The 22,734-nt window shown below is 51.7% G+C and overlaps 1 protein-coding gene and 2 pseudogenes across 1 annotated transcript; all 3 read right to left on the bottom strand.

Moving 5' to 3' along the window:
- Window positions 1–321: 321 nt before the first annotated feature.
- LOC136482828 (scarecrow-like protein 9) lies at window positions 322–2,959 on the bottom strand. The gene has a single exon (XM_066480015.1). The coding sequence runs from the start codon at window positions 2,868–2,870 to the stop codon at window positions 807–809; it is 2,064 nt and encodes a 687-aa protein (XP_066336112.1). The 5' UTR covers window positions 2,871–2,959; the 3' UTR covers window positions 322–806.
- Window positions 2,960–4,606: 1,647 nt separating this feature from the next.
- LOC136482827 (scarecrow-like protein 14) lies at window positions 4,607–12,649 on the bottom strand (annotated as a pseudogene).
- A 1,031-nt stretch (window positions 12,650–13,680) lies between these two features.
- LOC136480780 (scarecrow-like protein 34) lies at window positions 13,681–22,193 on the bottom strand (annotated as a pseudogene).
- Window positions 22,194–22,734: the final 541 nt, after the last annotated feature.

Raw genomic sequence — 22,734 nt, 5'->3', positions numbered from 1 at the left:
TCATCCAGCACCTCTCCCTTGTGCTTGGGCATGCTGCTATATCATCTGTACTCCCTAGGCTTTGAGTAAAACAATCAGACAGGTAGGCAGCATAAGCCTACCATAGTTTGATAAAAAAAAAAGACAACACCTCTTTCAACTGTACTCTGAATGAAAGAATTAAGAAAATTATTCGGTGGAAACCGTCCCCGGGAATCTGAAACTAGGTAGAAAATGGGAAAATTATGTTATCAATAAGTTTGCATTTGAAATAATCACCAAAAAATAAAGAAGCAGAAATCAATACTCTGAATAACAGAATAATAGGTGCAATTTTAATGCTTAATCATGTGTCTGTTTACCCTTTTAAGGTGCAAGGGAATACAATGTTACAACTCAAAGTGGACTTCACAATGCAGGTACTACAAATGGTCTTTCAGTTTGTTGTACATTTACGCAGGTTCTGCATCAACACACTGAGAACTAATCTAAGATTCTATGCAGCTATAAGAAGCAACAAGAACACCCAAAGAAGCATCTACTATTACATTATTAGAAGACATTACAATGCATCTTTAAATAAGGTGTGTTGAGACACATAACACAGAGGCATATATCTCCGTATGTAGTGATGAAAAGCCGTTAAAGTTCTGAGGTAGCATCATCTGAATTCTGAAACTCATGTGTCATGTCGACATGGCATAGAGTAATGCATACCTTCCACCACAGCTGCGGAGAAGCTCATGAAGTTCTTTGGTAAGACAGAAATTCAGAAACATGTGTATAGTTGCAGTCATCGATATTTCTGTATGCGGTGAGAAAAGCAGCTAAAGTTCTGAGACAGTATCATCTGCAACCCATGTCGACATGGCATAGAGTATGCGTCCCTTCCATCCTTCCAGGAGCCAATTATGATCCGTATCAATGACAAAGTCCTTGTGATACTGATCCCTAACTTTGTCCCTCAAGGTCTTTACAATATCTGGATCCAATGGGAGCTGCTTTAGCCCTGCCCGGTGGTTCCGCACCTGCCATTGCTTATATGTCTCCGGGCGCTCCACCCTGTCCGTGCCTTCACAGGCAACAACATTCAGGGCAGACTGCCTAAAGAGGCCCCGCTCAACCAAAAAGCGCTGGTGACTATCCCGTGGAGCCGTGGCATCCAGCATGTCAAACATTGCAGAGTAAAAGAACAGCGCCTCCCGGAAACGTGTTACAAAGAATGGAGCACTATACGAGACATTCATGACATAAAGGATGAATGCATCTGGTTGCATCTTGCGAATGGTTCTGAGGACAACATCCCTAGGGCTTGGGCTATCGATGTCGACCCCCTCGTCCATCAAATTTCCAAACTGGATGATACTATTGACAATGAGTACCTCATCAGGGTCAATGTTCAGGTCATCAACACGAACTGTGTCCCACCTCGTCGTGATGCCATGGAACTTGAATGGGACACCGAGCTGACGAGCATAATTGCTGAGCCGGCGCCCTGTCTCCTCAATCCGCACGGCTGGGCGGAATCCAGGCTGGGGGAGGTCAATGCCGGTGATCCTCACTTCAGGTGGTCCATCCTCCAAGTTCGCCATATGGTATAGCAAACTTGGCCACTGAACCCCATAATCCATGCCATAATTCACAATGTGAACCTTTTTCCTCCCAGCGATGGCCTTGAGGATTGTCATGTTGGAGAACCTGAATGCCGTCATTTTGTAACAGCAAGCTGCCAGGTACAACCAGTAGGCCTTGAGGTACTCCACGACCGTGATGCGCTCAGCCATGAGAGACCTGTAGAGCTGGCTCCCTGACCCTGCCAGCCGCGCCTCCAATCCCTCTGCAAAACAATCTGCCAACCTCTGTGTGGCATCACCCTTCGGTGACGAATGCTGCTTGATCTGTCTAAGCAATTCGGTCGCACTCCGGCGGTTGTCCGTGGCCACGGCCTGTGCACAGTGGATGAGCAAGGTGCTCAACTCCACCGCCTCGTTGGCGCTGGACCTTCCCTGTGCCGACTTCCCTCTGCCCTTCATGGTGTTCTTCTTAGCCTCGCTGCCCATAGTGATTCGCAGGGCCTTCATTTCTTTGAGGCACAATTCCAGTCCATTGAGAATCATTTGATCGACCATCTCGCCAGTTTCCTCAGGCTCGGGCACCATCAGCTTGCTCTTCCTGCACGTCTCAGCCTCCAAGTCATCCCAACTGAGCCTGTCCCTGTCCTTGCGGCCCCTGCCATTAATGCCCAACTCCTCCTCCTCTGCCTCACGGTCGATTAGGAGACTGTTGGTGGTGGGTAAGAACTTCTTGGCCTCCTCCATACCCTTGAGGGATGCCTTGTTGAGCATCTCCGCGTCCGCGTCTCCCCTGTGGAAGAAGACCGAGGCCAGCGCCGCGTGGTCACCGTCGCCGGCGGGCAAGGTTGTGGCCTTTAATTGGGCCGGACTCTGCTCGAACTCCGGGCTGCCACCATCTTGTGCCGGCAAGAAGAAGGTGCCGACACCGTCGGCGGTGAAGCCGTGCAGTTCCGTATCGGGGTACGGCGGGGACAGGAGGAGCTGGACTGGGTCGTCGGAGGAGGACAGCGAGACGGTGGCGGGGGAGACCGAGGCGGCGCTGTTGGTGCGAGCCGTGGCAGCGTCATAGAGGATCTGCGCGTACGGTTCCTGGGCTTGGAGGAGCACAGGGTGGTCGGGGAACTGGTAGAAGAATTGGTCGTTGATGTCCTCCTCCATGAGGATCCGCGTGATGAAGGGGAGGACGAGGTCATCCGACGAGGACGGGACCTCGCCGTTGCCATCGGGGCGGGGCGTCGGGGGCAGGTCGAGGAAGATGGACGGGGAGAAGGGCTCGGGGTCAGCGAAGAGGCCCTCGCCCTCGGGCGCGGCGGCCATGGCTGCTGGTGAGATAAAAGTCCAAGAATGGCGATGCTTTGTTTAGAGTGTGGGTGGATGAAAGTTCAAGCTTTTTGGTTTCTCTTCGCCATCCAGAAGGAAAGGAGACGAATGCTACAGTGGTGTCGGCTTACCGAGAGTCCTACCAGTGCTTGATAAAAAAAAAAGTCCAGGGTACACCTGCTGCTTTTTTTGATAAAAAAATGATCAAACACCTGCTGCTAAGTGCTAGACTGTCTCAGCAATCGGGACCCAAAAAATAAGCCTCGTTACAAAGAGTTTAATATCTTTTTTTTTTTTTTGTCTTCTCCAACAACAAAATCCAAAAAAAGAACCCTTTCTGTAAATGGATCTTCAGAAGAGAGAATACTCAGATTTGAGTTATGCCTCTCCTGACATCCAAAATTGAATCTTCCATATAGGTACTCTGTTGGAGGCTATAGCTATTCTGTTGTATATCTATTTTGGGTTTGGGTTCCGCAATAGTTCTCCTGTTAAAGACAGCCTAACACATGAAGTACTAGGTAGGAGTAGCCTCTGTCTTGTGGTGTACAACAGAAAAACTTTTTTTTTCTTTTGCTTGACCAAACTCTGCAGTATCAAATACACAGCAGAATACATTCAAACAGGTACCGGTCTTGGCAAAAAAGGTTCTATCAAATACACAGCAGAATACATGCAAACAGGTACCAGTCTTGGCTAAAAAAGGTTCTTTCTTTCTTTTGGAGGAGAATACACAGCAGAAATTTTAACTATGGTCAGCTGGGAATGTAATACACTTAATTAAAATACCTGTGACCTGTCTGGACGAGAAAATGATGCCGACTATTCAGTCGAAACTGTACTCCCTATGACAAACAGGTACCAATATATGCTGAATATAGTAATATGGATGAACAGAACAAAAGACAGACTAATCTTTATCTGCTTCAGTTGTCCCAATGTCAGCCAGTCATAATCAACTTGTCCAGGTTTGGTCAGGTGATCTCCCCTGTTCCACACATGCACAGATGAACCAAATTGTTAGTGCTCCAAACCTGGAAAAGAAATAAACAAGACATAGAACCACAAATGCTCAGCCTATGAGATTGAACAAACAGGCAAAAATATTGTACAAGGAAAAACACAGTGCAAGAAATGACTAGTGCAAACAAGAAGCATCAGACTTTGAACAGTAAGTTTATCCAAGGCAGCTGTAGCTTTATGGAAGATCGGTATAGTAGAGTCCTAGCAGATTTGCTGCAGACGATCTTTATTTATTGCTAATATATGATAAAGGATCATTACAAACACCACAAAAAACCATTATAACTGTCAGATGCATAAATTTGAATGCATCCTCGAGCTGATACAAGCCTGACTCTTCCCATATTGCAGAAACATCACATTATCCCGAATCTAGTGAACACTTTTAGCTGTACTTGTCTGGATGAGAAAATGATGGAAGATATCGAGCCAAATAGAATACTTTGATTAAACAGAGCAACTTTGATAATCACGCCTAGACACAAGGGAAATGCCAACAGTCTAGTGATACAGAAGAAACAGAACTGGAAGAGACAGAAAAAAAGTCGAATAAGTAATCAATAAAATTGCTTAGCAGTTACAGGTGGTGTACACATCATAATTCTGCAACATATCTAGAACTATATCTACATCCTATGTAGCTCTAAGCCTCTAAGCATTTATTGTTCTACTTATTTCTAGCTTACAAAGTTTCAGCACTAAAACCCTCTAGGCCACAGATGCTGGGTCATAGTTTGGTGGTAAAATAAAGACAGACCATCTATCAAGCATCAATATCATTCATAATCCAAAACAAGGCGAAGTGAAGCAGCTAAAAGATGGAGTTATTATCCTCAGCAACCCATGTTGACATGGCAAAGAGGACCCGCCCTTTCCATCCCTGCAACAACCATCGATGATCCTCATCGATGAGAAAGTCTTTGTGGTAATAGTTCTTGACCTTAACCCTCGCAAGCTTTACAACCTCTGGATTCAACGGTAGCTGCTTGAGCCTAGCCCGGTGGTTCCGCACCTGCCATTGCTTATAAGTCTCAGAGCGATCCAACCTATCTGCACCCTCACAAGCAATAACATTCAGGGCACATCGCCCAACAGTATCCCTCTCGATCAGCAGCCGTTCATCATTATCCCGGGGAATGGTTGCATCCAGCATGTCAAATAGTGCTGAGTAGTAGAACAGTGCCTCTCGGAACCGTGTCAGGAAGAATGGAACACCATATGTGCCACTATTGACAATATGGATGAAAATATTGGGTCGCATCTTTCGAATGTTGTTCAGTTGGCCCACGGGATCACCGGCTGACGATAGTGAACTAGTCTCCAGACCACTAGTCTCCCAGACCAAACCACTAGTCTCCCAGACCACTATACCGGTTGTGTCCGTACCCACACACTACGGATCGAGCTAGAAGAAGAAGGAAGAACAGAACAAGTACGCACAATACAAGACAACAACATTGGCCGAGGCCCTGTCTGTGTGATGGCAAATCTGAGCTCTCTTTACTGAGTTCCCTTGGTGCCCTATTTATACAACTCTATCTATCTAACTAAAGTACAGCGCACATGCTGTAACAGTAACTAGATAAGCATACAGGGCTGACTCTGCGTCGGCCACTGCATGTGCCTACAGTGCCGCAGGTGAGCCATGCGGCGCCTGCACCTACAGTGGCTACTGGATTACAGCAGGGGACAAAGTCGGCACCGCCTTCCTCTGCTGTGTTTCACACAAGGTGGCAGTAGATTAGCTAACAATCTTCCCCGAATCCTACTGCTAACCCTTGCACCCCCTCCATGCCGATCATCTCCTTCAGCTCCGTGAGTCGAAGTCGTCTGAGCGGCTTGGTGAGGACATCCGCGAGTTGCCGACCAGTTTCGACAAACTCGATGACGATCTGCCCTCCATCAACACAGTCCCTGAGGAAGTGGAACTTCACGTCAATGTGTTTACTCCGGTCGTGCAGAACCGGATTCTTCGCGAGGGCGATAGCGGGCTGGTTGTCTACCATCAGTGCTGGTGGGTGAGCTTCCACGCCGGTTAGCTCGCCCAGCAGCCGACGTAGCCACACAACTTGGCACGCCGCTGTGGCCGCTGCTACGTACTCTGCCTCGCACGTAGATAGCGCCACCACCTTATGTTTCAGCGACAGCCATGAAATTGGGGCCGACCTGAGGAAGACGACTACGCCAGAGGTGCTCCGTCATCCATCGATGTCCCCCGCCATGTCTGCATCGCTGAATACCATGAGCTGCAGCCTACTTCCCCTGGTCTTTGGGAAGATGATTCCATGATTCACCGTCCCCTTGACGTAGCGTAGTAGTCGCTTCACCGCAGCCCAGTGATCCTCTCTAGGATCCTCCATGAAGCGACTGACGTATCCCATGGCGAACGCAATGTCCGGCCTTGTGTGGACTAGGTAGCGCAGACCGCCGATGATGCTCCGGTAGAGTGTTGCATCTACTTTTGCCGCGATGCTGTCCTTCATCAGCTTCAGCCGCTCCTCCATCGGAGTCACGCATGGCTTGCACTCCACCATGCCGCTCCTCTCCAACAGCTTGGAGGCATACGTGCTTTGCCCGAGCATGAGTTTCTCCTTCCCCTGTCTCACCTCGATGCCGAGGTAGTATGAGAGAGCGCCGAGATCGCTCATTCGGAAATGAGCTTCCATCTCTCGCTTGAAGCTGTTGATATCCTCCGTGCGCGCACCGGTGATGATTAAGTCATCCACATACACGCCGACCACGAGTTCTTCCTTCCCCTGTCGTCACGTGTAGAGCGCGTGCTCGGTTGTGCACTTCTGAAACCCAAGCTCGCCCAGCGTGGTGTCAAGCTTGGCGTTCCACGCTCGAGGGGCTTGCCTCAGCCCGTAGAGCACTTTGCGTAGTCGGAGCACCCTGTGCTCCTCTCCCTTGACAGCGAACCCTAGAGGTTGCCTGACGAAGACCGTTTCCGCCAGCTCACCATTGAGGAAGGCCGATTTAACGTCCAAGTGATGGACGCGCCAGTCCTTTGCTGCCGCCAAAGCAAGTAGCAAACGGACCGACTCCATGCGCGCTACTGGTGCAAAGACCTCCTCGAAGTCGATGCCCTCGCGCTGGACAAAGCCTCGGGCGACGAGGCGCGCCTTGTACTTGACAATGGTGTCGAGCTCGTCCCTTTTGACTTTGTACACCCACTTCAGGCTGATCGGACGGCATCCTGGGGGTGGATCGACGAGCTGCCAAGTCTCATTTTCCTCGATCGCCTTCATCTCCTCCAGCATTGCCCGTCGCCAGTTTCCATCGCGCTCGGCTAGCGCGAACGTGGGTGGTTCCTCTGCACTGATGAGTAGCAGCTCTGCGTCGTTGAGCAGCCTACCCGCTAGACCTGAGGGACCTGTGCCGCCGACGATGTCGTCCAGCCCGCGAAACCTCAACTCCTCACCTTCGTGGTAGGCGTCCACGAACTTGGTGATGTCACTTGGAGGTGAGGCGAACTCGATCGGTGGTGATGGAGTTCCTTCTTCCGCCGGAGTGCCCTGCATAGCACCTGAAGTGCTCGGCACTGCTTCTGGACTACTCGTCATAACTCCTACAGTGTTCGGCCATACTGTAGGAGTGCCTAGCCTCAGTCTTGGAGTGGTCAGAACCACAATAAGACGTCTTGGCTCCGCCACGGGAGTGCTCGGCACCCGTCCTGAAGTGGTTGCCACCACTGCAAAACCTCCTGGCTCTACTCCTGGCGTGCTCGGCATTCCTCCATAAGTGCTCGGCACTGCCCCAGAAGTGCTCGACTCTACCGCCGGAGTGCTCGGCGCTCCTCCCGGAGTGCGTGGCACCTGTTCCGCAGCGTCTCCACCGCCGTGGATGACCAAGTGCTCGACGACGAAGGTGTTGGTGAAGCCACCTGCTTCCCCCGTGCTCGGACTGTGCCAGTCCAAAGCTGCCTCCTCGTTGAACACAACATCGCGCGAGACAGTCACCTTGTCTCCGCGTGGGTCATAGAGCCGGTACGCCTTGGTACCCTCCGCGTAGCCCAGGAACACCATGGGTGTGCTCCTGTCCTCCAGCTTCGTCTTCCTGACGTGGCCGATGCAACCGAATGTCTGGAGGAATGACACGTTCGGCTTGCTCCCGTACCAAGCTTCGAACGGCGTCTTGCCCGTTAGGGCTTTGGTTGGAGCGCGGTTGAGGATGAACACCGCCGTGGTCACCGCCTCTTTCCAGAACTTTGCCGGCATCCCTTTGGCCTTCATCATGGATCGGGCCATGTCGACCACTGTCTGGTTCTGTCGCTCCACCACGCCATTCTGTTGTGGCGAGTATGGCACGGCGTGATGTTGCCCCACACCTTGATCCGCGCAGTACGTAGCAAACTCCACCGAAGTGAATTCGCCACCCCGATCAGTCCTCAGTACACGGAGCTTCTTGCCGCTCTCGGCCTCCGCGCGCGTCTTGAACTTCTTGATCGCCACCGTCGCTTTGTCCTTGCTCGTAAGGAGTTGCAGCCACATGTAGCGACTACAATCGTCCACGAGTAGGAGGAAGTACTGTCGACCACCGCATGTAGCAGGCGTGATCGGCCCGCAGAGGTCGCCGTGAACTAGCTCAAGAGCTTCCTTCACGCGATACTTGGTCGCCTTTGGGAAAGGTAGCCTTCTCTGCTTCCCGGCCAGGCAGCTATCACACAGCTCGCCTCCGTGTTTGATGTGGGGTAGCCCTCGGATCATCTTCCCCAGCCGACCAAGCGCGTCGAAGCTGAGATGTCCGAACCGGGCATGCCACATCCACGGTTCCTCGGAGTGCCTTGCCGCCAGGCAAACCGGTTGCTCTACCTTCAGGTCGAGTAGGTACAACCGGTTCAGGGACCTCTTCACCTTGGCGAGAAGTCGCTGCTCCCGGTCTCTGATCCTCAGAACGCCGTCCTTGATCAGAACCTCGCTACCGTGCTCATCCAGCTGACCAATGCTGATGATGCTGGAACGCAGCTGCGGGATGTAGTATACATCCGTTAGCGTGCGGTGCTCCCCATTCTGGCATCTGAAGATGATGGTGTCGCGCCCTTGGATAGCCACCCTTGAGCTGTCACCAAACTTCACCGTACCGGTAACATCACCGTCGAGCTCGGAGAAGGAGTCCTTGGAACCCGTCATGTGGTTACTGGCACCAGAGTCCAGATACCACCGCTGCTCCTGGTCGACGCCCACATGCCCAAGATGGACTTGGGCGTGTGGTTCGTCGAGGTTGACGGTCTTCAGGGCCTTGCTAGATCCTTCCACCGTCGTTGCCTCTTCCCTCTCCATGGCCTCGACATTGTGTAGTGCACAGAACGTCGCCATAAGGATAGTGGCCTCATCCTCATCATCGGCTTTTGCCAGGTGAGCTTGAGCCTTCTTTTCCTTCTTGCGATTTGGGCACTCCCGTGCCCAATGACCCATCTTCCCGCAACACCGACAGGCGTTGGAGTCAATTTGCTTCTTCTCCAAAGAAGCCCTGCCGCGATGTTTGCCGTTGCCACCGCGACTGGAGGAGGCTGCCTTCCCGGAGTTTCGCCGAGCAGCCCACTCCTCTTCCGTCAGCAGGAGTTTCCCACTATCCTTCGTTGCTGTTGCCTGCTCCAGGCACTCATCCACCGCCCGCAGACGGCCTGCCACATCCTCGATGGTGAGGGTTGACAAGTCCAGCATCGTCTCTATGGAGAGAGTGATCTAGATGTACTTTGCCGGCACGGAGTGGAGGAATTTGGAGACCGCCTCCTCTTCGTCGATGGTGACGCCGTGGCTCTTCAGCTTGCTGATGAGCGTCTGCAGGCGGAGGGAAAAGTGCTCCACTGTTTCACCATCCTTGAACTTGAGGTTTGCATACTCCTGCTTCAGAAGCTGGGCCGTTGCCTTCTTTGCGCGGTCGGAACCGACGCGTATCGCCGCAATGGCCTCCCACGCCTCCTTAGCTGAGCTCTTCGTCCCCAACGGTTCCCTGTACTCCGCCGGTACAGCAGCGATGATAGCCTCCAACGTTGACTTGTCGTCTTCTTCCACGTCGGTGCCCTTGTCAACAGCATTCTAGAGCCGTCGGGCTCTGAGCTTGACCTTCATGATCACCGACCACTCTCCATAGTTAGTGCGAGTCAGCGTCGACCAAGTGGTGCCGCTGACCTCTCGCACCGTGCGGACAACTACCTCCGGTAGTGGCTGGGCAGCTATGACAGTGCCACTGCCATCGCCCAACTCCAAACCGCATGTCCTCGCCATCGGTTAGAATGACGACGGCGCTTGTATGGCTCTGATACCACTTGTTGGCCCATGGAATCACCGGCTGACGATAGTGAACTAGTCTCCAGACCACTAGTCTCAGACCACTGGTCTCCCAGACCACTAGTCTCCCAGACCACTAGTCTCCCAAACCACTATACCGGTTGTGTCCGTACCCACACACTACGGATCGAGCTAGAAGAAGAAGGGAGAACAGAACAAGTATGCACAATACAAGACAACAACGTTGGCCGAGGCCCTGTCTGTGTGATGGCAAATCTGAGCTCTCTTTACTGAGTTGCCTCGGTGCCCTATTTATACAACTCTATCTATCTAACTAAAGTACAGTGCACATGCTGTAACAGTAACTAGATAAGCATACAGGGCTAACTCTGCGCCGGCCACTGCATGTGCCTACAGTGCCGCAGGTGAGCCATGCGACGCCTGCACCTACAGCGGCTATTGTATTACAGCAGGGGGCAAAGTCGGCGCCACCTTCCTCTGCTGTGTTTCACACAAAGTGCAGTAGATTAGCTAACATTCAGCACCAAATCTCTGGGGCTTCGGGTGTCAACGTCAACAGTCTCATCCATCAAGTTGCCGAAGTGGCACTCGCTGTTCACAACAAGCACCTCATCTGGATCAATCTTGAGGTCCTCGGCACAGACCGTCTCCCACCTTGCTGCTATAGCATGGAACTTGAACGGCACGCTGAATTCACAGGCACAGCTGCTAAGCCGGTGACCTGTTTCTTCAATCTGGTAGGCTGGGCGGAACCCAGGATGCGGAAGGTCAATGCCAGTGAACCTCACCTCTGGAGGTCCACCTTCTCTACCTGCCAGGAGATGTAGCAAGCCTGGCCACTGTAAACCATACTGTACACCATATGCCACAATGTGCAACTTGGTCCTCCCTGCCACGGCATCCACGATGTTCCTGTTGGAGAAGATGATATGCACCTTACCCAGGCTGATGGCCGCTAAGAATAGCTTGTATGCCTTGAGGAACTCCACAACCGATGTGCGTTTTGCCACGAGCGACTGGTACACCTGGCTCCCTGTGCCAGCAAGTTGGGCCTCCAGTCCTTTTGCAAAACAATAGGCCAACCTCTATGTGGCATCCCCTCTGAGAGAGGAGTGCTGCTTGATCTGTTTCAGCATCTCGGTTGCACTTCGGCGATCGCCTGCGGCCATTGCCTGTGCGCAATGGATGAGCATGGTGTGCAGGTCAACAAACTCGTTCCCATGCTGCTTCCCCCGCGCGCCCTTCCCGCTCACCTTCCTGGCACTCTTCTCAGACTCGCTATCCATGGCGATGCGTAGATCCTGCATATGTTTCAAGAATCCATCATATTTGCAGGACATTAATTCGTCGAACAGCTCACTAGCACCGGTTTCTTCCTGTTCAGGCATCATCAGTTTGCTGTTTCTGCCGGTGTCCACTTCCATGTCCTCTTGGGAGTGACGGTTCTTGCGGCCCCTGCCATTGCTACTTCCTCCAAACATTGATATTCCATCCACCTCCTCCTCCTTCACTTGGGTAGCAACAAAGGCAGTGGATGGCTTGATGTCTCTCTCTGTAGGCAAGGATTGGCCAGAGGTGTCGTCAAGGTCGATCAGAAGGCTATTATTGGTGGGCAAGAATTTCTTGGCCTCTTCCATGCCTTTGAGGAACGCCATGTTGAGCATGTCCATATTTTCCCCATTCTGGGCACCGAAGAAGGCCGAAAACAGCGCAGCATTGTCACCATCACCGGCAGGCAAGGTGGTGGCCTCTGTCTTCGTCTCCTCCTCCGCGCATGCCGACCTCTGGATGCCCACGCCACCGCCGGCGTCCTGGGCAACGAGGGAAGCACGCTGCTGTTGGGCTCCACCACCGCCAGCGTTCTGGGCGGTGAGGGAAGCACTAAGCCGTTGGCCTCCGCCGCCGCCACCGGCGGTATCCAAGAAGGCCGGATTCGGCTAGAACGTGGCATCTTGTCCCGGCAGGAAGACGATGTTGACCTCATCGGCGGTGAAGTCATCGAGCCCCACCCCCATGTCTGGGTACGGAGGGGAGCGCAGCAGCTGGGAGAACTCGATTGGGTCGTAGGGCCAGGTGGGGTCGGCAGATGCGGGGGCGGAGGAGGACGAGGAGAGGGTGGAGTTGGCGCCGGTCCCTGAGCTGGTGACGGCGGCGATGGCGTCGGAGAGGATCTGTGCATACGGCTGCTGCGCGCTGAGGAGCGCGGGGTGGTCGGGGAACTAGTAAAAGAACTTGTCGTCGATGTCCTCCTCCATGAGCATCCGCGAGATGAAGGGGAGGACGAGGTCGTCGGAGGAGGCAGGGTCATCGGAGGTCGGGTCATCACCGTCAAGGCGGGGCGTCGGGGGTAGGTCGAGGAAGATTGAGGGGGAGAAGGGTTCGGGGGCGGCGAGGTAGGCCCCCTATGCTAGGAACTCCTCCGGCGTGGCGGACATGGCTCGCCAGTGGTCAAAATCGGATCTTTGCGTGGTGAATCAGCCTGCTGCTAGCTTATTAGAGTGCTATGTTTCGTGGGGAAAGGCAAGTGAGGACGACGGCCGCAGCTTTGACGGTGGGAAATTTGAAGGAGCAGCCTGCCGAGGAGGGGCAACACGGGGGGAAGGTTCCAGGATGGCGAGCTGGCGACCATGACGGCGACAAGATCTTGTCCACGGTGTCCGTGTTTGTGAAGGAACAGCAGAAACAATCTCAACTTAATCCTGAATACTTTGACTACTTTTCGCTGTTCTTATCTGAATTGAGAGAAATGATGCAAAACCGAGGCCTGTGACACAAAACTGTGGGGAAAATGAATTTGCATTTCAGAATATCACCAAAAGGAATGAGACTGAAAAATGGAATACTCTCATTAATCAGTGCAACTTCAATGCTTGCTTACACCTAGCAGTGAAGGAGATGCCAACAGTTTGATGCTACAGCAGAAACAGAACTTCACAAGGCAGAATACTTTTCAGGGTTTATTAAGCCTTCAAAAAAGAACATGAGGTTAAACATGTAGCCCATAAAATTGCTTGTCAGCGACAGGGTTTAATTCTTTGTGTACATAGTATACTATTACCAATTCTGGTGTACATAGTATATACTATTACAACTCTGCAATATATCAAGAACTACATCCACAACGTATGTAGCTGTAAGCATCTACTTATTTCTACCTGGCAAGTTTCAGCACTAAACCCTTTAGAAACTTAAGTCCACTGAACCACTGGTTGCTGGATATCATGCATCATTAGATACTTTTCAGGGTTTAAGCCTTCAAAGGTCAAACATGTAACCACTTGTCAACTACAGGGTTTCAATTCTAGTGTACATTGTACATAGTAGATTATTACAACTCTGCAATATATCAAGAACTATATCTACAACCTTTGTAGCTCTAATTGTTTCTACCTCAAAGGTTTCAGCACTAAGCTCTCTAGAAACATAAGTCCACTGAACCACAAGGTGCTGGATCATAATTAACATGGTGCTGGATCATGGTCAACATAGACCGTCTATCAAATATCAATATAATCTATAGTTCGATTCAGGCACTAAAAGATGGGTTTATTATCCTCAACAACCCATGTCTACATGGCATAGGGCACACGTCCCTTCCATCCGAGCAGCAACCAATGGTTATCCTCATCGACGAGAAAGTCTCTATGATAAAAGTTCTTGACCTTGTCCCTGACGGCCTTGACAACCTCTGGATTCAATGGTAGCTGCCTCAGCCCAGCCCTGTGGTTTCGCACCTGCCATTGCTTATAAGTTTCAGGCCGTTCCACCCTGTCTGCACCCTCACAAGCAATCACATTCAGGGCAAACGACCCAAAGATATAACGCTCGATCAGCAGCCGTGTTCAGCATTGTCCCTTGGGATGGTCGCGTCGATCATGTCGAATTGTGCCGAGAAAAAGAAGAGTGCCTCCCAGAACCATGTCAAAAAGAATGGTGCACCATATGTTCCATTTACTATGGTATGGATGAACACAATTGGGCCGCATCTCCCGGATGTTGTTGCGGACCGTATCCCAAGGGCTCGGGCTGTCCACCAGAACACTCTCGTCCATCAAGTTGCCGATATAGCCCTCACCGTTGACAACAAGCAATTGCGGTGACCCTCACCTCTGGTGGTCCACCTTCCCTCCTTGCCAGTAGATGGAACAAACCTGGATACTGGAATCCATGCTGCACACCATACTCCACAATGTGCAACTTGCTCCTCCCTGCCACGGCATCGCGAACTGTCATGTGGGAGAAGATGAATCTCACCTTCATGAAGCAGCAGGCTGCCGTGTACAGCCTGTATGCCTTGAGAAATTCCACAACCGAGGTGTGCTGTGCCATGAGCGACTGATACGCCTGGCTCCCCATGCTTGCAAGCCGTGCCTCTAGCCCCATGGCGAAGCAATGAGCCAGCCTCTGTGTGGCATCCCCTCTAGGCGAGGAGTGCTGCTTGATCTGCTTCACCACCTCGGTCGCACACCGGCGATCACCGGTGGCCACCTACTGTGCGCAATGGATGAGCATTGTGGTAGAACCGTCCAAAATAACACACCTTTGGAGGCGTTCGTCTTCCACCAGACACTAATTAAGCACCCCGAAAGCAAGCTACATCGGACGGATTCCGTCGAGCACACCCCAAGGGAGAACTCGAATAATCCACGTTTTTCCTCCAGGATCCAATAATGAGAACGAGTTTACAATACTTAGTCCATTTCATACAACCAGAGTTTTTAGAAATACATTATTACAATACCAAATTCAGAGTGCGGAATTTAAACAGCGGAATTACAATAAACATCTAACGGTAGAATACAAGGATTCGTCTGTGCCCACCAGAAGAATCCTCGACACAACAGCTACCCTTCAAGCTACACCTATAACAGGGGTAAATAAACTCTGAGTACACAATGTACTTACAAGACTTACCCGACTAGTGGAAATAATTTCCGACTCTAAAGGATATGATAAGCTTTATGGGTTGCTGGGCTTTCTTTTTGTGGAAAGCAATACTAGTAGTGAATCCTTATGTATGTATTTTATTAGCAGTCATGATTAGTTCATTAGCTAACCATTCTATGTAAGCACCTGTTCTAATTTCAAGCAAGAGTTGAACAAACAGATCCATTTAATCATCTTTCATCTTCCAGTTCTTACTATAGTGCTACATTGTAGACAAGTCGTACCGAATTACCCGGAAATTCATGAATCAATGTGCCCAGCTGGGTACCCCGAAACACATGTCCCACTTATACCCCAGGCACAAGCAGGACCAACCCATCACTCTCCTGTCAAGGGGTCTAGGTCCCCATCTAAACTTGGACTCCACGCCCCCACACCTGAGTCCCGGACTCTATGTGGTGCTTAGACCTCCACCATCCCTGCCTCCAATCAGTTGGTCCGGAAAGAGCCGGAGCCTGCGACAAGAGAGCAACGAGCCTTCCCTGCTCCCATAAACAAGTATGTGCTCAGGATAATAAGTCTATGACCTGACTAGAATCTAATGCAACGGCCGATCCTTAACCGACACAGACAGGGAAAAAAGTGTAACCAAACTATGCCCCGTTAGCCACGGGACACAACCTCTTACACCCACCAATACCCGTACCATATCCCTGCCTGGTCTCCATTTCTTTTCACCATTTTATCACGAGAGTGATAATAATAATCACATATTGTGAGTAATGGCAGGTTACTCAGGCTATCGAAAAACCTAAGCATAGCAGCTACTCGACCTAAGCTAGTAGGACTCATAGGTAGGTATATCTATGCATGTAGTTTCAATATAAATCATGTAATGTAAGTGCACATCATATATATATTTACAGTGATCATTCAAAATAAGGGTTATGCACCGGGGCTTAGCTTGGGCAGATGCGGTGTCAGCTCAGTCAATCAGTGGCGGCTCCGGGACCTCCACGAGGATCTCCTCCTCGTACTCCTCGATCACCTCCTCGAACTCGTGGTCTCCGATGGTCATGATCTCCACCAACTCGTTCTCTACATGCATGCGATGATGATGCAACACTTAGTATTTTAGCAACAGCAGCTCCTAAATTAAGAATACACATGGTAAACTACTAAGCTAGCCCTAATGCCTAAGATACTAAGTTCACTATCATCTTCATCAAGTAAAGTGTTGAGTTCAACTAACAAACACCTAACTTTACAAATGAAGGATATATCTTTGTTTCTACTAATGATTTAATGTATATTTGAAACAAAAAGCATTTAACTACCCTTACGTTAAGTCTATTCTAAAGCTACAGAAATTACAGCGAGCATATAATAATACCATAAAGCTACTGTAAAATTTTCAAAGCTAAACCTATCATCATTTTGCCACAAAAATTTCTACAATATTTAACCTAATAATATTAAGCACTCTCAAATGATTTAATAGCTCCTGGCATCAACAAGTATGTATATGAACTAAATACACTAACAGATATAGCACAATTTTAGGAACCTAAAAAAATTTGTTTCATAATTTTTGGATATCTACATGATTTTATATAATTTATCAAAGTTCAGCTCAGAAATACAAATGAAAAGGTATTTCTATTCTCCACGAAAAAGGTAAACTGATTTCGGCCCAACACGGCCCACGCGGCGCAAAGCGCGTGGTGGTTTACATGCGAGGCGCGGCCCATGCGCGAAGGCGGCCCGAGGCGAGGAAGCCCGCGCGCTGACACTCTTACAAAAACGCCCCTGGACTATGAGCAAAACAACCCACAGTCCACGTTACTATTTCTATAGACAGCGACTTTGCAACGAAACCCTCGGAACTTTCTCCTCTTTTCAACGGCAAGGTCCTCGGCAATCCCTACATGCTCCAACGCGGCGAGCGGTGGCATTGGCGCTCACGCTGGCCACATGGGACCCCTGCTGACCTATCTACGAGGCCGACGCTCACCTACGGTTCGATGCGAGACGATGGGCGGCGGTTACACGAGCTGAGACACCATAGAAGGACCTCTCCACGATGGCGGCATCCTACGGCAATGGCGACGACGTTCAGGTGAGCCGCAGCAACAATAAGGCGGTAAGGGTAGCGAGTGAGCACGACAACTCACCAGTGACCTTACCGAGAAGCCGTCTTGGCCGGAGGCAATATGAGCGAGGCTAGCCACGCGTGCGCGGCGAGGTGAACGGTGAACCGCAAAGGCACGGCCACGTCAGCAGCGAGAAGGCGTCACTAGAGCTGCGACTAGCGTGTGCACAATGAATAGGGAGCCAAGGCAAGCTAGTGGTGTAGAGGAATTAGCGCGGGGCGAAGTGGTGGAGGCTGGCCATGACACGGGCGGTGACGGGCCTTAATGGCACGATGGCGGCAAAGCTCCAAAATTGGAGGTTGGCGTGATGCGAGTCAAGGTGGGGTGGGGTCGGCTGGAGAAGAGACGTGAGGGCGGAGATGCGAGCATGGGAAAATGATGAGAGGTGCTCGCTCTCTAGCTTCATCATGACGCGACGCGACGGCGGCGGAAAACAGAGGGAGAGAGAGACGGGGCGCGACAGTGGGTTCAGCTCGTCCACGCCTTGGTGGGACACGATCGACCGAACTTAAGGCAGCATCTGCGCACCCGCTACACGACACTACGGCCAAACCACGTGCGCGCGGGGGGGCAGGTGGGGGCGTGGTAGGCACGGCCGCAGCGCCATTAAGCGGGACGACGGCGTGGGGCAGCCCACATGCAAACTAGGACAAGGCAAGCGGTGGCAGCATAGCGTCACAGTGGTGTCGGTAGCGACAGCGTCGCAACGCTAGGCAGGTCGGTAGTGTGGATGCGACCACGAGTTGATGACACCGGCAGCGGCTCCATCGTGGCACGTGCAGAGCAGTCGGCAGCAGCAGCAGCGGCTTCGCATGGCGGGGCCAGCGGCAGCCAAGACCTAGCCAGGCCAGAGGTGGCCACGGCCGACCGCGTGCGGCAGCACGCGCACGCACACGCACGACCAACGCGGTGACGCCGAGCGCCCAAGCGTGGTGATCGCGGCCATGCGGCCAACCAGCCTGAAACCGTGACATGCATGAATTTTAAAGCGCTCAACACGACCAAACAGTTGCTCATAGACCTAAACCGTCTTCACCATGATCAAGATGGCACATGAGACTACCAAATCAAGCTATAAGACTACACCACCCTTTAACCCAATCTCTCACAATAAATTGCTAAACATAGCAATGTCTAGCTGTTGACAGACTTGAAAATTTCAAAGTTTTTGAGCTGAATTTGATTTCCATTTGCGATTTCTAAGCCTGTGGAAATATTAGCTAGTAATATCATTTTTCAACTGCAAGTATTTCATTGTCATCTACAAAGTTTGTACTTCAAACTTTATTTAAGTATCACATACATGTTCTATAGCATTTGTGCTTAATAAAAATTGGTTTTAAACCCTAAGTGATATAACATGACTATCGAATCGACTTTTGTTTCACATTTTCGTTGATCGTTTCGAGTTATAGAAATTGATCTACACACTTTATCACATGCATTAACACATAAACATGATGCTCATGACATGTTTTAGTAAATGATTTACGGTGTAACACCGAGGGTGTTACAAGCATGGTGCGTAGGTCGATGACTTCGTTCACGAGATTCTACATCCCCCGCGCCCCCTTCCTACCGACCTACCTTGCGCTCTTCTCAGACTCGTTGTCCATGGCGATGCATAGGTCCTCCATGCGCTTCATGAACGCCACATAGTCACAGGTCATAATCTCGTCATACAGCTCATTGGCGCCGGTTTCATCATATTCCGGCATCATCAGCTTGTTGTGCCTGCCTATCTCCGCCTCCAAATCATCCTCAGTGTGGCGGTTCATGCGGCACCTGCCATTGGCGCTTCTACTTCCCCAAACATAGATATTGCATTCACCACTTGCTCCTCCTCCTCCTCCTTTTTCACTTGGGTAGCAACAAAGGTAGTGGAGGGCTTGCTGTCTGTGTCTTTCGGCAAGGATTTGCCAGAGGTATTGTCAAGGTCAATGAGAAGGCTATTGTTGGTATGCAAGAACTTTTTGGCCTCCTCCATGTCTTTGTGGAACGCCATGTTGAGCATGTCCATGTTTCCCCCATTCTGGGTGGCGTAGAAGGCCAAGGCCAGTGTGGCGTTGTCGGCATCACCAGCCATAAAGGTTGCGGTGGCCTCTGCCTTGGTGTTGCCGTCCTCTTCCACGCCATCCGAGAACGCAGAGCTCTGATGCTGCGCTGACGTTGTTGGGCTCTGTCGGCGGCGATGGCGTTCTGGGTGGCGAGGGAAGATTGCTGCCGCTGGGCTCCTCCTCCGCCACCACCACCGCCATCCAAGAACGGCGGACACTGGTGGAAGTGGAATCCGATGGGAGCGGCATCCTGTCCTCATGCCTGTGACAAGAGTTCGGCGAAGTCATCGAGGCCAACCCCCATGTCAACAGCAGGGTATTTCAGGGAGCGGAGGAGGTGGGAGAGGTCGACTATGTCCTCGTAGTACGGTGTGCGGGCACAAACTTTGAGTGAACCTAGTTGGACCGCTAGGACCTTACGCCCCAGCAGCTATGGCATGTTTACTCACCAGTGTAATCAAAGTCTTTGTCTCCGTATCCCGAGCTTTAGCCTCCACCTTCTCGAGAAGGGTTTGGAGGGGTCTACCTGTGGAATCTCCATCGAGGAGAGGCCGGTGGGTCGCCCAAGTTGATCGAACGGCTTGGACCGCTGCTGAGAGATAGATACAGAAGACTAGGATGCTCATGCAGGATACACCAGCCCTATCACGAACGACGGACCCAGACCCCACATGGAAATATCCGGTAAGAGCTCCCAGAACCCATCACTCGTGCCAGAGAGTTAACTTTACTGATCCCCACCTTTCTTTGTCCATCACATAATCATTCATTCATTCATCCATTCATCCCATACATCCAAGCATTGCATATGCAATTGCTACATCACAACGCTTCACGACGCGTCACGAAGCGGTAGTCTTCTCATTCGATATGAGCGGTGACCGACCGAGGTTCGAAGGCCAGCCCATGAAGGGCTCGAGGCTGCCTCGCATCAAACAGAGCCAGAGGAGAAAAACCGAGATGAGCCCCAGCGGCCTTGCCCGACCCCACTTAGAAGCGGACATGGACATCTCGATCTTTCTCATTTGATTCTAACCTCGAGCCAAGCCCATAGAATCTCCATCGAGGAGAGGCCAACGGGCCACCCGAGCCTATCGAACGGCTCGGGCATCTGTCGGGAGGTAGGTTGAGAAGTAGTCAAATGCCACATGAGGGCTCTGCCAACCCCGTCAGCGGATGACGGACCCGGATTCCACTCAAACATGCCATTAGCGAGCTCACCGAGCGCAACACTTGAGCCATCGAGGCAAGTGTCGTTAGCTTAGCCCCTCCAGTTGTGGAAACCGAGGACGGGGTGACGCATGGAACATGGCCAACCCCTGCCGAGACCCACTGGGCCCGGGGGCTCGAGCCACCCGACCCTAAATTGGGAGACCAGGGTTTGAAGGCTAGCCCACGAAGGGCCCGAGGCCGCCTTGCGTCGAACAAAGAGCCAGGGGAGAAAATGCAGATGAGCCCCTGTGGCCCCATCTCGACTTTCTCGTTCGATCCTAGCCTCTAGCCGAGCCTATAGAATCCCCATTGAGGGGGAATATATTGGAAGGCGGGTTATGGAGCAACGGAATGCCACGCGAGGGCTTTGCCAACCCCGTCGTGAACGACGGCACCAGATTCCCGTTTGAACATGCCCATTAGCGAGCTCACTAAGCGCGTCACTCGAGCCGTCAAGGCAAGTGACGTTAACCCAACCCCTCCAGTTGCAAAAACTGTGGACGGGGCGACAATCACAAAAATGAGCCGACCCTCGATCGAATCCCCGCTACGCGCGGGGCTCGAGAAAAGTTGGGACTTGCAAGGAGACCGAATGCACGGTCGCAGAACGATAGCTAAGACCCTAGGGAGGGGGTATGTGCGATTACAAGAGATACTTTCTCCTACTAGTTTCGCTATCCTCTCCTCGACCTTCAGTGACATTTGACCCAGCAATGGCAAGGGGCTGGATCTCACTCGGGGGCTGATAAGGGTATAAATACACCCCTTTTTGAAATAGTCGCCGTGCTAGACCTCTTCCTCACGTTAAGTTTAGTGGAAAGGTTTGCGGAAATGAATAACTGAGCATGCCTGGTTGGACTGCAAAAAACCTATGCCTCAGCGGCTACGGTGTCTTTGCTCACCAGCGTGGTCGAAGTTTCCCTCTTACACCTCGGGCCCTACGGTCTTAACGAACGGAAGGGTTGGAATACGTGAGCCCTTTTTTCGCATACAAAAGGGAAGAAAACAGGTGCAATCAAACAGAATGAAATTATGAATTTGTTTTTATGATACATAAGGGTCGGCACTTGTCCACAGATTACAATAACATTCATCTGACCTATTTGACTAACTAGCCCCTCTAGGGGAGAACTATGTCTTTGACTCTGTCCGCTAGGTCCCGCGCAAGAGGAGCCACCGCCATCTCTATCTCATCCAGCTCAGAGGCTTCATAGCCAGGTGCGAAACCAAGGCTCATCGTCTTTAAGTCAAAGCTGTCCGCGTAATGCGAATGAGCAATTGCAAAGGCTTGGGTGATCCTAGCATGAAGAGCGTCCCCCTCGAGCTGGCGCACCTGCGCCGTGATATCAACGGCACGGGCTATGAGCGAACTGGTCCCCTCCGACCACACCACCTCTAGGTCATCGCATACCATGCTGAGGGCGGCGTTCAGGATTCCGAGCTCATCATTCTCTGCCTGAAGGTTCTTCCTCGCCTCGGTGATGTCCGCGGCCTGCCCGGCAGAGACGCCCTTGGCCTCCAGCCTTCGAGTTGTTGCGGTACCGAGCTCGGCCTGGAGAGAGCCGATCTTCTATTGCGCCTCGTCATGCTCTCAGATGGCCTAGTTGCGCTCCTCATGGATGCGCCATGCTCCGAGTAGAACCTCCTCACAGTTTTCAGCAGCTCGTCCCGCTCCTTGTGTAGCCGGGCAACCGCCTCAGCATCCAGATTTGCCCTCTGCTCCAGGGCCGTGAACATGTCCTCGGCTCCAAGCCTCCACTCCCGCTCCTTCTTAGCCTCAGCAAAAAGGTCGAGGATCCGCTGGCGGGACTCGGTGTCCCTCTAGAGCAGCTCGTCTCGCTCCCTCCTGACTTTGGCGGCCTCCTCTTCATCTTGCCATGCCCTCGTCGATAGTTCCTCGAATGCCTTCTCGGCCTCCTTCGCGTCCCGACGAGCCTCAACCTCCCACAGTCGGAGATCGCCCACCTCCCTGTCAAGGGGGGTCAGCTTGGCCAACCTTTGCTAGGCGGCAATGAGCTGGGTGGTCACATCCCCGCGCAGTCGTGCCTCTTCGATGAGCCAGTCCTTGTTCCCCTTCTGCTCATGAAGGAACCAAGATTTCTCTCGGCTATGAGCGATGTGGGATTGAAAGAAGATAATGGTCAGAACAGAAAAAATACATGAAGAAAGAAGAGGTCGAGAGGCAAGATTAAGTGAATACCTAACCAATGGGAATGACAACATCACGTAGGGCACCCCTGGCAAGGTTCAAGGCTTCTAGCATGGCCGCAATCCCCTC

This window comes from Miscanthus floridulus, chromosome 9 (assembly GCF_019320115.1).
Source record: "Miscanthus floridulus cultivar M001 chromosome 9, ASM1932011v1, whole genome shotgun sequence".
Taxonomy (NCBI): domain Eukaryota; kingdom Viridiplantae; phylum Streptophyta; class Magnoliopsida; order Poales; family Poaceae; genus Miscanthus; species Miscanthus floridulus.
The sequence above is the reverse complement of the archived record's forward strand: the minus strand, read 5'-3'. Positions and strand labels throughout refer to the sequence as shown.

Bases quoted from the DNA above. Each gene is read 5' to 3' on its own strand.
- LOC136482828 (XM_066480015.1), bottom strand. From the start codon at position 2,870: ATGGCCGCCGCGCCCGAGGGCGAGGGCCTCTTCGCTGACCCCGAGCCC.